Source organism: Geotrypetes seraphini, chromosome 3, assembly GCF_902459505.1.
Source record: "Geotrypetes seraphini chromosome 3, aGeoSer1.1, whole genome shotgun sequence".
NCBI classification, from domain to species: Eukaryota; Metazoa; Chordata; class Amphibia; order Gymnophiona; family Dermophiidae; genus Geotrypetes; species Geotrypetes seraphini.
Window position 1 is genome coordinate 198,763,885 of NC_047086.1, and position 15,687 is coordinate 198,779,571.

A 15,687-nucleotide genomic window follows, 5' to 3' on the forward strand; every position below is an offset into this window, starting at 1 on the left:
CCCTGCGCTAAAACTGCTATCATGGTTTAGTAAAAAGGGAGGGGGGTATATTTGTGTATTTTTGTATAGTTGTTACTGAGGTGACATCGCATAGAGTCATCTGCTTTGACCTCTTTGAAAAATACCTGGAATATAAATGATAATTAACATTTTCTCTGTTTACAGTGTGCTTTGTGTTTTTTTTTTTTATTTTATTGTTGGTAGATCATTTTGACTTGGTCATTTTAAAAGTAGCTCACAAGCCCAAAAAGTGTGGGCACCCCTAATATACAGTATAGAAAAATGCAAGGTAATAAGGTCATTAGGTATTCTGCTGGAATGTACAGATGTAAACAATGGATTTTAAAGCACACATAGAGCTCCTTTTACTAAGCTGCGGTAGCGTTTTTAGCACGCGCTGCAGATTAGTGCACGCTAACCCCCGCGCTACGCGGAAAAACTAATGTCAGCTCAATGGAGGCGTTACCGTCCAGCGCGCACTAAACTCGCTAGCGGAGCTTAGTAAAGGAGCCCATAATGTGAGAAATTTACTGCCAGGTCTGGGGCAGAGTAGAATGTTTAGCTGAGATGATTTAATGCCAATTATTAGAATGTAGTGCCATTTTTTTTCTGCAAACAAAAAGCAGAAACGGTGGAATCCAATGTTCTTGACGTGATATTTATTGAGATAAACTTAAACAAATATATCCACTGTAAAGAACAGCTGACCCAAAGGGGCAGGTAGTGAGTCCAACACATTCCATGTTTCGGCTGACACAAGCCTTCCCCAGGGGTCCAGGTCAGTATAGACTCGATAAATATAAGGAAATGGATATAATTATAGGTACAACCTTGCTAGAAAGAGAACCAGAGTTTGAGAGAGGGACTCAGCAGCAAGAAGGCTCCGGTCGGAGCATCCCTGCATGCAGGAAGTTTCTAACAGGCTGATAGGCCCACCCCATTAGGCACACATGGGCCGACCCAGGAGAGTTGCAGGTTTGTTGTTGGATTGTTTTATTTTTGCTACCTACTATCGGGAGGGAGGGTGGGGGGCTGTTGAACCCGCAATAGGGAGGGAGGGGGGCTGCTGGACTCATGAGGGGGGCTGCTGCTGCACCCACAATCGCGAGAGGGGGGTGCTGAGCGTGCGCTCATGAGGAGGACTGCTGATTGGGAGGGGTGGGAAGGGAGGCAGATACTTTACTGCCTGTACAAGGCCATTCACTGCTCCACAGGGCGGTGAATGGCCTTGTCTCCATACCCGTGGCAACCAGTCTTTTTTTCCCTCATTCCTACGGGTTACCTGCGGCTAGCCGTGGGTAACAGTCACCGTGCCATTCTCTAGCTTCCGCAAATGTTTAGAGGGAGACCATAGTGCTCTGTCATCTGTTCCTCTGACATATCAGTCTTTGATTAGCTTTTAGAAGTATGTATTTACATGACAATGTATGGATAGGTCTTTATGCACATGCAATATGCCAGTGCCCCAAGCATTATTATGCATTTATTTATTTAATTCGTTTTCTATCCTGTTCTCCCCAAAGAGCTCAGAACGGGTAACAGGTTGATATACATAATATGCACTTCTGCCTCCGTATTCGCTGTGATAGAGAATTAACAGACCCGCAAATACAGAAAAAACGCGAATAACTTTTTTCATATGTTATTCGCTGTATTCTATAAAAAAATCAAACAAACATCGTGAATATGGTGAAACCGCGAATAACATGGTGGGAGACCTGGCCTGTTCCTGAAGGAGAGGCAAAACACGGCGATGAAAGTGCTGGGAATCGGCGATTTTCTCTGTAAACGCTTGGAATCGGCGATTTCTCTATGCAAGCTGACGTAATTTCTCTATGCAAGCTAAAAGCCGTGAATAATCGAAACCGCGATTACTGAAATTGCAAATACGGAGGGAGAAGTGTACAGTTAACAGGTTATAATTTGTCATAGTTCCAATGCAAGTTTTTTTGATATAAGTTTTTATCTTAATTTGGCACATACTAGGGATCTACTACTACTATTATTTCTATAGTGCTACCAGATGCACGCAGCGCTGCACAGAGTCACAAAGAAGAAAAAAACAGTCCCTGCTCAAAAGAGCTTAATATCTAAACAGCCAAGACACGCCAACAGGATGTCATGGATACAGTTAAGGGGAACGTTTAATCAGCTGGCTGGGTTGGAGGGCAGAGGAGTAGGGTTAAGGATTGAAAGCTATTTCAAAAAGTTGGGTTTTCAGTCTGCTTTTAAACAAGGGAAGGGAAGGGGCTTGATGGACAAACTCGGGTAATTTATTCCAGGCATAGGGGGCAGCTAGATGAAAGGAACAAAGTCTGGAATTGACAGTGGAGGAGAAGGGTAAAGCTAAGAGCGACTTATCTGAGGAACGGAGTTCTCTGGGAGGTTATAAGGAGAGCGAAGCAAGGAGAGATATTGAGGGGCAGCAGAATGAACACACTTGTAGGTCAGCAATAAGATCTTGAACTGTATGCAATGACAGATAGGGAGTCCGTGAAGTGACTTAAGGAGAGGGGTGACATGAGCATAGCAAGGCTGGTAGAAGATGAGTCATGCAGCAGTTATGCACAGATTGCAAGGGGGAGAGGCGACAATGCAGAATACCAGTTAGAAGTAGATTGCAGTAATCTAAGCGTGAGGTTATGAGGGTATCCCTCTCACTGCCAGGGGGTGGGGGGTGCTTGGCAGTGGCAACACTTTCTGGCATGTCTGAGCTGTCAAGCCTTACTTTCCTGTCAATGCCTGAGCCAATTAGCGCTCAGGCACTGACCAGAAGGCTAGAACAGTTCAGATTTGCCGGAAAATTTTCCTCACAAATGTAGGACAGCGAGGTTAGGGAATCACCTGGCAATAATAGAGAATCACTCGGAGTGCTCATTTAAATATTAATGACCTCACTGTAATACATTTGCATGGCAGAGTAGGAGACTGCTAGGAAGCTCCTAAAAGACCATGGTAAGCCGTTTTGATAACCTGCCGCTAAAATGCATAAATGCTAAACTAGCTGGAACTGGTTTTGGCGACCATGTTAAAGTTTTGAGGATCTTCCCCTTAGTGTTTTGAAAATGCCCCTAATTATCACCTCATTTTTCCTGCTGGCCATTCCTGTCCTTATGCTCTTCAGCATTCTTCTGGCTTTTGTCATTGCCTTATCTTCCTATTTGGCCACCTCTAAGATCATCACATACGATCACCTCCAAGTGTCATTCCTCTTTCATATACAGAAGTACTTCACCCCCTACACTATACTGCTCCCTCTGATTTTTGTAGCCCAAATGCATGACTCTGTATTTTTCCAGCTGCCAAATTCTGGACCATGCTTCAAGGTTCATTAGGTCCCTCCTCACATTGTCCACACCTTCAAGGGTGTCTACCCTATTGCAGATTTTGGTATCATCCACAAAGGCAAACCTTAACAGACAGCCCTCCCCCAATATCACTTACATAAATGTTAAAAAAAAAAATCCCAACAACAAAAAAACAATCTTATAGTACACCACTGGTGAATGGAGTGAGCTCCCTTTACTACTACAAGGCCTGCTGAAAGGGGGGGAGGGCAAAATTCCTCAGGACAATAAGGGAATAGAAAATTCTGCTGGAGGCCCATGGAGTCCCCATGTTTGCTTATACTGTAATCGCCATTCCTTGTGGGTTTGTGATCATCTAGTGGTTTACGCGTGTTGAACTTAAAACCAAAATTTTAGGTAATTTTTCAGACCATATAAATAAAAGCACAGGCAGTTTTTATGAGGAGACAGTAGTAGGAAGTGAGTTTTAAATAATGCAGTTCCAAATTAATTCATGGATTTTTTTTTTTTTTTAAACTATGCACGTGCTTAAAAAGGTGTGCATATACTTCCCTTGTGCAGCCTTCTATTAATTTTCAAAGCAAAATTACATATTTCTATTTTGAAAATTACCTCAGGGAACTTATGCTCGTACACCTGCTCTTTGCCACACACACATTTTCAGGGTTGATGTATGTGCACACATGCAAGTTTTATAATGTATCTAGGTACAACAAATATGTAGGAACCCAACCCTCCTCCCAAATACATTACATTACATTAGTGATTTCTATTCCGCCATTACCTTGCGGTTCAAGGCGGATTACATAAGAATTGTCATGATATTAGAAAATACATTAGGAAAAGTTTGAGCATTTTTGATTTGCTAAGGAGTAGATAGTAATTGTGGGTGAAGCTTGGGACAGATCTGGTTGTGTTATATAGGTTTTATGTATTTTTTGAAGAGTAGAGTTTTTGTTTCTTTTTTGAAGTTTTTGTAGTCTGTGGTCGAAGAAAGCTCTCAGCCTGAATAAACTTATATGTCCCAGAATAATATATACTTCCAATCGTTTAAATTCCACTGATATGAATTCACACTCTCTCATACATGTAAGCATGTAAGCACAATAAATAGTGCAAAGTGCTCAGAAAATGGCTACAATGTAGCTCTTTGTGCAATTTCTTATTCAAAAACAAAACAGCACCATTCTTTATCATCGCATTTGTTTTAAATAATTTTGCAAGAGAAGGGAATAAAGTGCACTTATCTCATCAAATATGAACTCCTTCTTCGAAAGTGTGCGATGCTATGCTTGGTGCTGTCAATACATTTTTTTATTGTCCTTCACATCCGTGTGTATTCTACGGTGCTGCCATACAGTCCATTGTTCTTATTATAAATATTGTTGGGAAACCGGGGAGGTTAGGATCTCGGGTACAGACTGGATCTTTTATTTGAGAGCTAATATGAACTGTATGTCATCACAAGTTATATACTGTGTTAAATATCCTTGCGATAAATTTTATATAAGGCAGCACTAAATGAAATATAAAGATCAGAATTGGAGAACATCTTGGTAATATCCGGTTGCAAAAACAAGAAGCACCCTTGGTGGAACACTGGCTCTCGATGACTTATGTTTGACTATTTTGAAATAGAGAGTTGCGCGGGGACAGAAATCCCACCCATCCCCATCCGTCCCCGCCAGGATCCTCTCCGTCCTCACCCGTCCCCGTCAGGATCCTCTCCGTCCCCAACCATCCCTGCAAGGAATTACCTCCATCCCCGCCTGTCCCCATAAAAAGCAGCAATTACTTCTGACAGGATCATCAATTCCACAGTTTCTTTTGTGTTTGCACTGCTGTTTTCCTTGTGGAATCTCTTTGATGGAACCTTTTTTTTGTTTTCTGTTCAGGTAATTAACTTATAAACCCCCTCTTTTACTAAGGCTGACGTGTCCATTATATTATATGGATGAACCCTGCTTCCAAAGCCTTCCATCCCCATGGGAGTCCTGTTGGCTAGAGGGGGGTCCACGTGGGAGTCCCGTGGGCCAGAGGGGGATCCCCTTGGGAGTTCTGTGGGTTAGGGGGGATTCCTGTGGGACTTCCGCGGGACCCGCGGGATTCCCGCGATCCCTGTTCCCGTGCAGACCTCTATTTTGAAACAGATTCAGACTCACCGAGGTGGCAACATTGGCCTTAAATTGTTACGCTGTGAACAAAGAGTCATGATTGTATAATTTTTATTGTATGTGAACTGCATAGAAATATGTGGTATGGCGGTATACAAAAATAAAATTATTATTATTATATTTCAGTGGAACACCATGATTCCACAAGGCTTAAATAGAGTAGAGTGGACAAGTCTACGACAGGTTTCATTGTAGCCTTGGCAATATCACTGTACTTGTAGATCAATTTCCACATACCTCCCAATGTGGCTGCTAGTATATGGACTTCCCCTAGTTTGATAAGAGGGGACTAATTTAAAGAAAGTTGAACATGATTAAGTGGCCAGAGCCCATGGGGTGGCCACATGGGGGGCTAGGACTACATACCCTTATTACTTTGATAAAATTTTTGAATATACATGTAGAGTACATTAACAGCTTTATACCTGCTTCAGTCAAATTGTAATTGATACCTGGTGAAATTTGGCGGCCTAGCAGTGAAGTCATCTCAATCTGGACTTTAATCTGACTGTTCTGATTTTTATTTTCATTTTTTTTCCAATTTATGTTTTATTGTTAATTTTATTCATTGATTTGCCCCTTGTTTTGTTTTATTTTTAACATTTAAATTTCTCCAAAATTCTATTGCTCAACGGTTCCCCCTTTCTGCAGCTATTCCTATCTCTCTTCTTTCTATCTTTCAAAGTCCTTAGATCAATGTAGTCTTGTTAGAATGTTTATTTTCTTATTTTTTCTTCCATTTCTATTTCTTATTTTTATTACTCAACTAATTGTTATTTTTCCAGGTACTTCAGTTAGATTGTGAGCCTTCGGGATAGTAAGGGAATTTCAAAGTACCTATTCTTTATTTATTTATATTATTTTTATTGTATCCTTTAATGTTTATTTCTCTGTTAACCTATATTACTTATAATTTCAATGCACCCTATTGTCTATTTTCTGTAAACCGCTTAGAATCCTAATCAGAGTTTAGCGGTATATAAGAAATAAATTACATTACATTACATTACATCTTCTATGCTATAAGTGGAAATGATGCGGTGAGAAATGTCATGAAAGTCATAAAATCACAGAGAAGAGGGGAGGTTGTTATGCGTAGAAGTAATGAGCACGTGATCTACGCATGACGTACAGCAAAGCACAAAAAGAGAGTATGTGATGTGCGCAAAAGAACCAATGAGATTTTGGTGTCTGACAGTTGCTGAAAGCAGGGTAGTAACGTCTACACTGTGTGCATCATGAGAATCTGTACGATGAGTACTTTAGTAATGTATGATTATTTTTCGATTTGAGTTGTTAATTCACGCCATTGTTTTTTTAGTTCACCCCTGAGGAAGCCTCTTTTGGTGAAACCGGGATCCTAGGAGGGCTGGTTTGACCTAGAGCTACTACAGGCAAAAAAGGACCTCAGAAAATCGGAGAGACAATGGACCAAATCTGGAACCCAAGAGCACAGAATAGAATGGAGACTCAAACTAAAAAACTACAAAACCCTAACCAAGGATAAACGAAAAAACTTCTATGCCCAAAAAATTGGAAATGTCACAATCAACAGTAGTAACCTCTTCAAACTGGTCAACGATCTTTACAATCTCGAGACAGTTACCGACAACCGGGATGAAGAACCCACACTAACCGCCAACTCCCTAGCCGACTTCTTCAACTCCAAAATACTGAAACTAAGATCTTCGATAACTGCCCCTGCCAATCCCCACGGGGACTTTCCAACCCTCCAAGACAACAACAGTTCCAAACCAGACCTGGGGTCCAGAGCAGACCTAAACTGGGATCAATTCACTACTATCGATTGGCAATCCTTCAACAAATTCTATAACAAATATACCAACTCCTTCTGTAGACTAGACACCTGCCCCCCTAACGTTATGAAAACGGCTCCAATCCACTTCAAAGCAAATATGCTGGCATGGGTTAACCTCCTACTATCTACCGGAAGCTTCCCAGCAGAACAAGGCCACATCTCGATCACCCCAATCATAAAAAACACAAAAGAACCACCCAATATCCCGTCCAACTACAGACCTATCGCAAGCATCCCACTATTCACCAAAATAGCAGAAGGGCTGGTTAATGCCGAACTTACCACATACCTTGATAAATTCAATATCCTAAATGACAATCAATCAGGCTTTCGCTCCAACCACAGCACCAAAATCATTATAGCCTCTCTCCTAGACCACCTTCACACACTCTTCAGCCAAGGCTCCAGCGCCTTGATTGTACAACTCGACCTGAGCAGTGCATTCGACCTTGTCGACCACAACATTCTCCTTGACTGCCTCACCTACATAGGCATCTCGGGCCAGGTCCTTAACTGGTTCCACGGGTTCTTACGGAACAGATCATACAGGGTATTCAAAAACGACGCCTTCTCATATAGCTGGGAGAACTCCTGTGGCGTGCCACAGGGCTCCCCCCTGTCTCCCACCCTGTTCAACGTCTACCTCGCCTCCCTAGGAAACCTTCTGCAAAACCTCAAGCTCAAATTTTTTATCTACCCAGATGACATCACTATAATCATCCCGCTAACCAGTTTCACATCAGAGCTCCTTACCTTCCTTTCAAGCATACTCAATCAGATAGAACACTGGATGTTATCATACAGACTAAAACTAAACCCGGATAAAACAAAATTCTTCCTAGCAACCCCCAAAGATAAAATCAAAGACACCACAATTCAAGTAAAAGGATCCGTTTTCCCCCTTGAACAAAACCTAAAAATACTGGGTGTCACACTAGACAAACATCTATCCCTTGACAAACACACGGACAATACCGTCAGAAAAAGTATCTCGGTGCTTTGGAAACTCCGCACCATAAAAAAATACTTTGACGACACTTCATTCCGCCTGCTAGTACAATCCTCCATCCTTAGCATATTGGACTACTGCAATATCATTTACTTAAGCTCCACAAAAAAAAACCATCAGGAGACTCAAAATGATCCAGAACACTGCTGTCCGCCTCATATTCGGCCTGAAAAAATGGGAACACATCACCCCTTTCTACCACAAACTCCATTGGCTGCCATTAGAATCCAGAGTCCTATTCAAATTCGCCTGCTTCTGCTATAAAACAGTATTTGGTTTATCCCCAAGCTACATCATCCCTCACTTCGCCCTGAATCACAGCATCAAGGACTCCCGCAGAATCCAACTATTCGCCTACCCCTCCCTTAAACTTTGCCACTCTAAAAAATTCCTCGACAAAACCCTCGCCTTCCAAGCCACTAAGCTAAACCCATGGTTATCCCAAATGGCCCTCAAGGCCCCCAACTACCTCGGCTTTAGAAAACTACTCAAAACCCGCCTCTTCCAAGACCAGGATCCCAACGCCCCTTCTATCTAACAACCCCTCTCCCCTCTACATCCTTCCCCCCCTGGCAACTTTGATCAATTTGTTATTGAACCGCTTGTAACCCCGCTCAACTGATGTAAACCACTTGTAACCTTGTTTAATTGATGTGAACCGCCTAGAACTCTTCCGGGTATGGCGGGATACAAAAATAAAGTTATTATTATTATTATTATTATAGTTGGGACTGTATGGCAGCACCGTAGAATACACATGGATGTGAAGGACAATAAAAAAATGTCTTGACAGCACCAAGCATAGCATCGCACACTTTCGAAGAAGGAGTTCATATTTAATGAGATAAGTGCACTTTATTCCCTTCTCTTGCAAAATTATTTAAAACAAATACGATGATAGATAATGGTGCTGTTTTGTTTTTAAATAAGAAATTGCACAAAGAGCTACGTTGTAGCCATTTTCTGAGCACTTTGCACTATTTATTGTGCTTACATGCTTACATGTATGAGAGAGTGTGAATTCATATCAGTGGAATTTAAATAATTGGAAGTATATATTATTCTGGGACTTTTTATTTATATTGAACAAGACACCTGGGATTTAAAAATATACTACTCCCTTATTATTAGTAAAGTTTTATGTGCCACAAAAATGAATGAAATCAGGAAAAGCTACTGAAAATACCACCCTGTTAATCTAATTCAAACAGTAAAAGGACAGAGATAACAATCAAAAATTCAGAGGGCAATCAGCAGATTTTTTTTTTTGCCTGCTTATTTTCGGAGTAGCACCTTTTGCACTGTTTGGATATAAGAGCGGATAATGGAAAAATTTAAGTGTCATACAGTGGTTCAGCAGTGGCAGAGTTCATGGGACATCACTGGATAAGTGTGTATGTTTTCACATGAGACATTAATGATCTCTTCAGACTGGAAAGCACAAACATTTCACCTGTAGAACTGCTATGATGTTAGTAAAGATTGCCTGTCCGAAACTATTGTATATGGTGTTCAGGTTTCACTGACTGCATCACTATCATTATTTTGAATGTCTTTTTTTTTTAATAGATAATATCATAAATAACATTTTGATTTGGATTGTTTTCAATAATTTTTGATAGTAAAGTTTATGTGCATACATGATATCCACATAACTTTAAGCACATATTGGATGCACGGTTTTATAAAAATCATCTGTGCATAAAACCCTGTTTTGCCCACAGTTTCTGGCACAATCTGAGCACAGCAAGGCCCTGGCCAGTGTGCTCATTTTAGTTTTGCTGCCTGCCGTTCCTGATTCCAGTGCCAAGGCATAGAAAGAAGATGTCAAGCAGGTAATACAGGCTAACACATGCCAGTCTCATCCTCCTCCCCAGCCCATGGATTCTAGCCCACACCACTGACAAATGCTCCAGTTTCAAGGCAACAGCAAAACAAACCCACAGCAACTAGGAAACCTCTGCTTCTGTCACTTCCTTTCTTACCTCAAGCAAAAAGAGAGCAACGCATTTCCCAAAGGCTCTGCCCAGGCTTTAGTTCCCTTGTCTCCCTTTTCTGCAAATACAGAGTGCAACAGTACTTAACTCACTTAGAAAACCCGAATGACAGGGAGAGTCCCCATACAGGTGCCTCTTTAGTATCAGCAGGGATTCCAGTCATGTGGTTTCATCGCTAGTAATGTGAACTTCTCCACAGCAGTGCCCTATGGGTGGAATTTCACAGCGAGTAGGGTTTACATCTGCTCCAGATTTGCTCAAAGCATTGATCCAGTAGTAGAGAATGACACGGGGACAAATTTGTCCCCGTCCCCGCAGCAACTCAATTTCCCATTCCATGCCCATGAGTTTTGTACCATTCCTGTAATCTCTGCCTTAACCGCACAAGCCTCAAACATTTATGATTTTAAAGTGTTTAAGTCTTGTGCAGATGAAGAGAGCTTGCAGGGATGAGGCAGGGACAGGAAAAAAACTCACCAGGATGGGACAGTAAAATGAGTTCCTGCTGGGACAGGGAAAAATTTCTCCCTGTGTGATTCTCTATCGAGTAGTTCTAAATTCCCCATTACAGGTCCTAAGAAAAGCAACACTACAGGAGGATTAAACTCTCACAGCAGTTTTCTCAGTCTGATTTTAGCTGTGTGTTTTGCTGGCTGGGGAATGTGAAAGATGACCGAGATGGTCCAGAGTGAGGTTCTTTGTGGAGGGTGACACTTTTTCCGTCCTTACGTCAAATGGGAGCCAAGCAGTAGACCCCTCCATGCTCAGCTAAATTTTCTGAAGGATAGGTAATGGTAGAAAATATTCCTCTAATAGAAGCAGTACCCAGATCAATAGGGAACAATTTTACAGACACAGGGGCACCAGTAACTAACTCAATGCTAGTCCCACCCTGCTTAGCTAATCTCTTTGTGGTGATGCAGAGCCAGCACTTTGCTTGACCAGTCATAGGTGAAAACTCCACTTTCTTGCCAATTGAAACCCTCACCTATCAATTAAATTCTTAAGAAGTCTGTGTTTATGAGCAATTCTATTACAATCTTGGCACTCCTACTACAAGTTTGCAAATATTCCTTGAGGTTTTGCCAGAGTTTTTTTGTACAATGTGTGCTGGTGCTATAGGATTTCAGCTGCTCTCAGCCCAAACACCGGCCTTCTACGACTCACCACACTCGGTGTCACCAGACTGGAATGGACAAGGATGCAGTGCGCGTGTAGGCTGTAAGACTAAAGTCATGTCTGTGCCTGTGCACTTGCACTAAAGCTGATTTTTCCTCCTGAAAAAAAATTACATGAGAAACACGAAGATATATATATACATACATACTTAAAAAAAGACAACTGGTTGATCTGGATTATAACAACAGGCACACCCTCTCTGTGGTTGTAGAGAACACCGGAGAAGTGTTTGGAATTCATTAGCTAAGTTCAACTCCCAGGAGAGAGAAATCGCAGAAGTAGTCTCTTGTAGGGCATCTAGATTTCCTGCAATACCTCAGCCACAGCAAACAGCCCTGTCCTTCATCTGCAAGGCCTTGATCTGTACAAGCCACAATGGCCAGCTACTCGGAGAGTAAGACATCTACTGAGAGGAGAAACTTTTCTGACTTTATCACTTCCACTCCTGAGATATGCAACGGTCACACAGCTGGTGTTAACGGTGAGACTGATAGTTCCACATATAGTCACTCATCATCCATCACCCACGTGATAGAACATGAAACCCAGCTCACGTCCTCTGTGAAGAAGAGGTCCTCAAGAAAGCACGTGACAATACAGGAGAAGGGGACAGAAGAGACTGAGAGCCTAAATGACAAATTCAATTCCTTCATCGAGAAGGTAAGGACAATAGGGAATAAGAAATGACCCAAAAAGGTTGAGCTCAACACCGGGTCTTTAATGCAAGGACTGAGAAGGCTTCTTTTGCGGTCAGCGTTAGTGGGGATTTCCTGCCTGTTTCGTCTCTTTACTATGAACATATAGTATAAGACAAAGGCGGTCCTCGAGAGCCGCAACCCAGTTGGGTTTTCAGGATTTCCCCAATCAATATGCATGAGGTCTACTGAGGCAGTATATGCAAATAGATCTCGTGCATATTCATTGGGGAAACCTGAAAATCTGACTAGGTTGCAGCCCTCAAGGACCAACACTGCCCACACCACTAGTATAAGATTTACAACTTTTTTCTGGCTTCCATAAAGAGCACAAGTAAACAAAAAGACAGAACTGAAGGTGTGTGTGTGTACTGGAACAACGAGCAAAGTGCTCGTTGAATGTTGAAGTGCTGAGAGTTGAATGTTCACACAGGTCTGCACATCAGGACCTAGAGCTGCATACATATACACTTGCACATATTAGAGAAGACTCTCAGTTAACTGGGATTGATAGATACCGGATAAATGTAGCTTCTGGTTGCTTAAGCGTTACTATTATAGGCCTAAGTAATACTAAACCCCAAACTATGCCATACCATAAACTGTTCCAGACAAACTACCGGACATGTGGTAGGCAAAGCATGGGCATACTCAGGTGTGGCGTGCCAAGTTTACACTTAAATGTCTGCTAGAAAATGATTTTTTTTTTCATTTTTATTTAAAGTATTACACTATTTCTTTGATTTTTTTTTCTGGTTGCTTGAGAGTTCTGGTTAATTGAGTTCCAGTTAACAGAGAGTCTATTGTAGCACCGTGTTTCACCAAAAATAAGACAGTGTCTTATATTCATTTGGGGCCCAAAAAAGGCACTAGGTCTTATTTTCAGGGTATGCGCATGATCATCTCTCTCTTCCTCTCCTTCACCCCAATTCTTCCTCTTTCCATTTTCTCCCCCACATGTGCAGCATCTTTCCTCCCATCCCCCTGTGCAGCAGAAGTTTGCCCAGCTTCTGTCCTTCCCTCCCTCCCATCCCTCGTGCAGCCTTGCCCAGCTACTGATGACTTCATCAGTAACGCGGCAGAGTGAAATCCCCGATAGACAAGGCCAAGCAGCCTATTTAAAGTGCTGCTGGCCCGATGCTGCTTCGGTTGAAGGTAGGGCTCACTCGTGGTCGGCGGGGAGGGTCAGTAGGGGTTCGGATGAGCGGGGGGGGGGGGGGGGAAGAACGGGTTGAAGAGTTGCCAGCAAATCCCAGGCATAGGGCTTATTTTTGGGGTAGGGCTTATATTAAGACATACCCCGAAAATGATGCTAGGGCTTATTTTCGGGGAAACACAGTATTAGTAAATATTAGTATTACAAATATTTTATGCACAGATTAGCAGTCTAGTATATGTGCAGAGGTCTATATATGCACCTCTGGGTACTGACCCATTAGCACAGACCCATTTGCACGTGCCTAGTGAGCTCTCCAATGCTAGCACACATTTGTGACTTGCTGAGCGAAAAGATACCAAAAGTGGAGCATGCGACTTATTTATACAAGTCCGAGGGATATCAACTGCATAATCCTGCAATATTTCAGTCTCAGTCTTCAACAAATGATAACACCTTTATCAATAAAATGGAATTAACCCAAAAGTCACATAGACCACTTCAGGTACCTGCAGTTTTTAGGCTGCAGAACATGAAAAACATCAAACTACCTTTGCCCCGCCCACCCCACCCCACCTTTTACAAAACTGCAATAGCGGTTTAGCGCAGTTTGGCGCGCTGAATCTGACACTCATAGGAACTCTATGAGCGTCGGTAGCAGCACAGAACATTCAGTGCGCCAACCTGTACTAAAAATCGCTATCGTGGTTTTGTAAAAGGGGGGCAAAATTGTTAACAAAAATTACATAGTCTCATTCTACTGAACCATATTACACAAAACTTTTAAAACTGAAAGTTGCCTCTACAAACATTTATAGCTTTTATCTCTTTAATTTGTAACTCCGCTTTTGGTATCTGTTTGCTCAGTGGGTCCCATTTTTTGTGCTGGACCTATTTATATACATAAGAACATAAGAATAGTCATCAAGCCCAGTATCCTGTTTCCAACAGTGGTCAACTCAGGTCCCAAGCAGTGTTCCCGCTAAGCTGCGCTGGCCTGCGTTCGCGCACAAAATATTACATCGCAGCGCAAAGTTTCTCTTCACAGCGCACACACGCGTCGGTAAGGTAAGGGGACGCATTGGGGGGATTGCACTTACCCACAATTGCCATGCTTCGGTTCCTCTTCTTCCTTCCTTCCTCCCCCCCCCCCCCCGCGGGACCATCAACTCTTACTCCCTCTAATGTCGGCCCTGCAGCTCCAGACTTCCTCGCACCTTCTCCCCTCCCCCTTTGGATCGCTATTATTTTAAATGTTATAGCCGCGGAGCTGTATCCATCAGTGGAGATGTCTAACCTCGGCCTGCCCCGGAACTCTTACTGCAACAGTGACTTCCTGTTCCTGCCTAGACGGGCGGCTGCTGCAGTAAGAGTTCCGGGGCAGGCCGAGGTTAGACATCTCCACTGATGGATACAGCTCCGCGGCTATAACATTTAAAATAATAGCGATCCAAAGGGGGAGGGGAGAAGGTGCGAGGAAGTCCGGAGCTGCAGGGCCGACATTAGAGGGAGTAAGAGTTGAGGGGGCCGCAGGGTCCCGGGGGGGGGGGGAGGAAGGAAGGAAGAAGAGGAACCGAAGCATGGCAATTGTGGGGAAGTGCAGAGCTGCAGGGAAGAGTGTTGCGGTACCCAGCTGGAGGGAGAAGGAAGATGAGGGAGGGAATTAAAGGAGATGCCAGGGCTTGGAGCGTAGGAGGAAGGTATGCCAGTCTAAGGGAAAAGGAAGGGGGAGATGTGAGAGCATGGAGGGGGAGCGAAAGATGGAAGAAAAGGAAAGGAGAGAGATGCCAGAGAATCAGGGAAGGGGAGATACCAGACTATGAGGAGAGGTGTGGGAGAGGGAAGGCGAGGAGAGAGATGCCAGACCAATGGGGTGAAAGGAGAGATGGAAGGGGGAGGCATACAGTTTCTGGAAGGGGCATAGAAGGAGAGAAGATGCCATATAGGGGAAGAGAGACGGCAGACAGTGGATGGAAGGAAGAGAGTTACAAGAAGATGAGGAAAGGAGAAACCACAGAAGACAAAGGTAGAAAAAAATTTCTATTTATTTATTGCTTTAGGAGACATGTGTCACTGTTTCTGTGAAGCATTGTATGCAGAGTCCAGCTTCTTGCTGGTTCAATTTAACCTTTGTCTATGTATTTTTATTTTATCCCCCCTTTTACAAAACTGTGAAGCGTTTTTAGCACCAGCCTTGGTGGTAGCAGCTCTGATGCTCAGAATTTTATGAGCATCAGAGCTGTTACCTCCGTAGCTAAAATCCACACTACAGTTTTGTAAAAGAGGGAGGGGTTAGTTTGTGATTACATATTCCTTACTAGGCGAAGGTGTTTTCTGTGTTCTGTGTGTT

The 15,687-nt window shown here is 42.8% G+C and overlaps 1 protein-coding gene across 2 annotated transcripts in view; it reads left to right on the forward strand.

The window, feature by feature from the left end:
• The first annotated feature begins 11,454 nt into the window (after positions 1-11,454).
• LOC117357371 (keratin, type II cytoskeletal 80-like) overlaps positions 11,455-15,687 on the forward strand; it is a 56,401-nt gene continuing 52,168 nt past the window's right edge. The window contains exon 1 of one of the 2 annotated variants that reach the window (XM_033937839.1): positions 11,455-12,146. In XM_033937839.1, the coding sequence (XP_033793730.1) occupies positions 11,862-12,146 (285 nt within the window). In that variant the 5' untranslated portion in view covers positions 11,455-11,861. Of the gene's footprint in view, positions 12,147-15,301; positions 15,364-15,687 lie in introns of those variants that run through there. The other variant, XM_033937840.1, reaches the window with a different exon arrangement.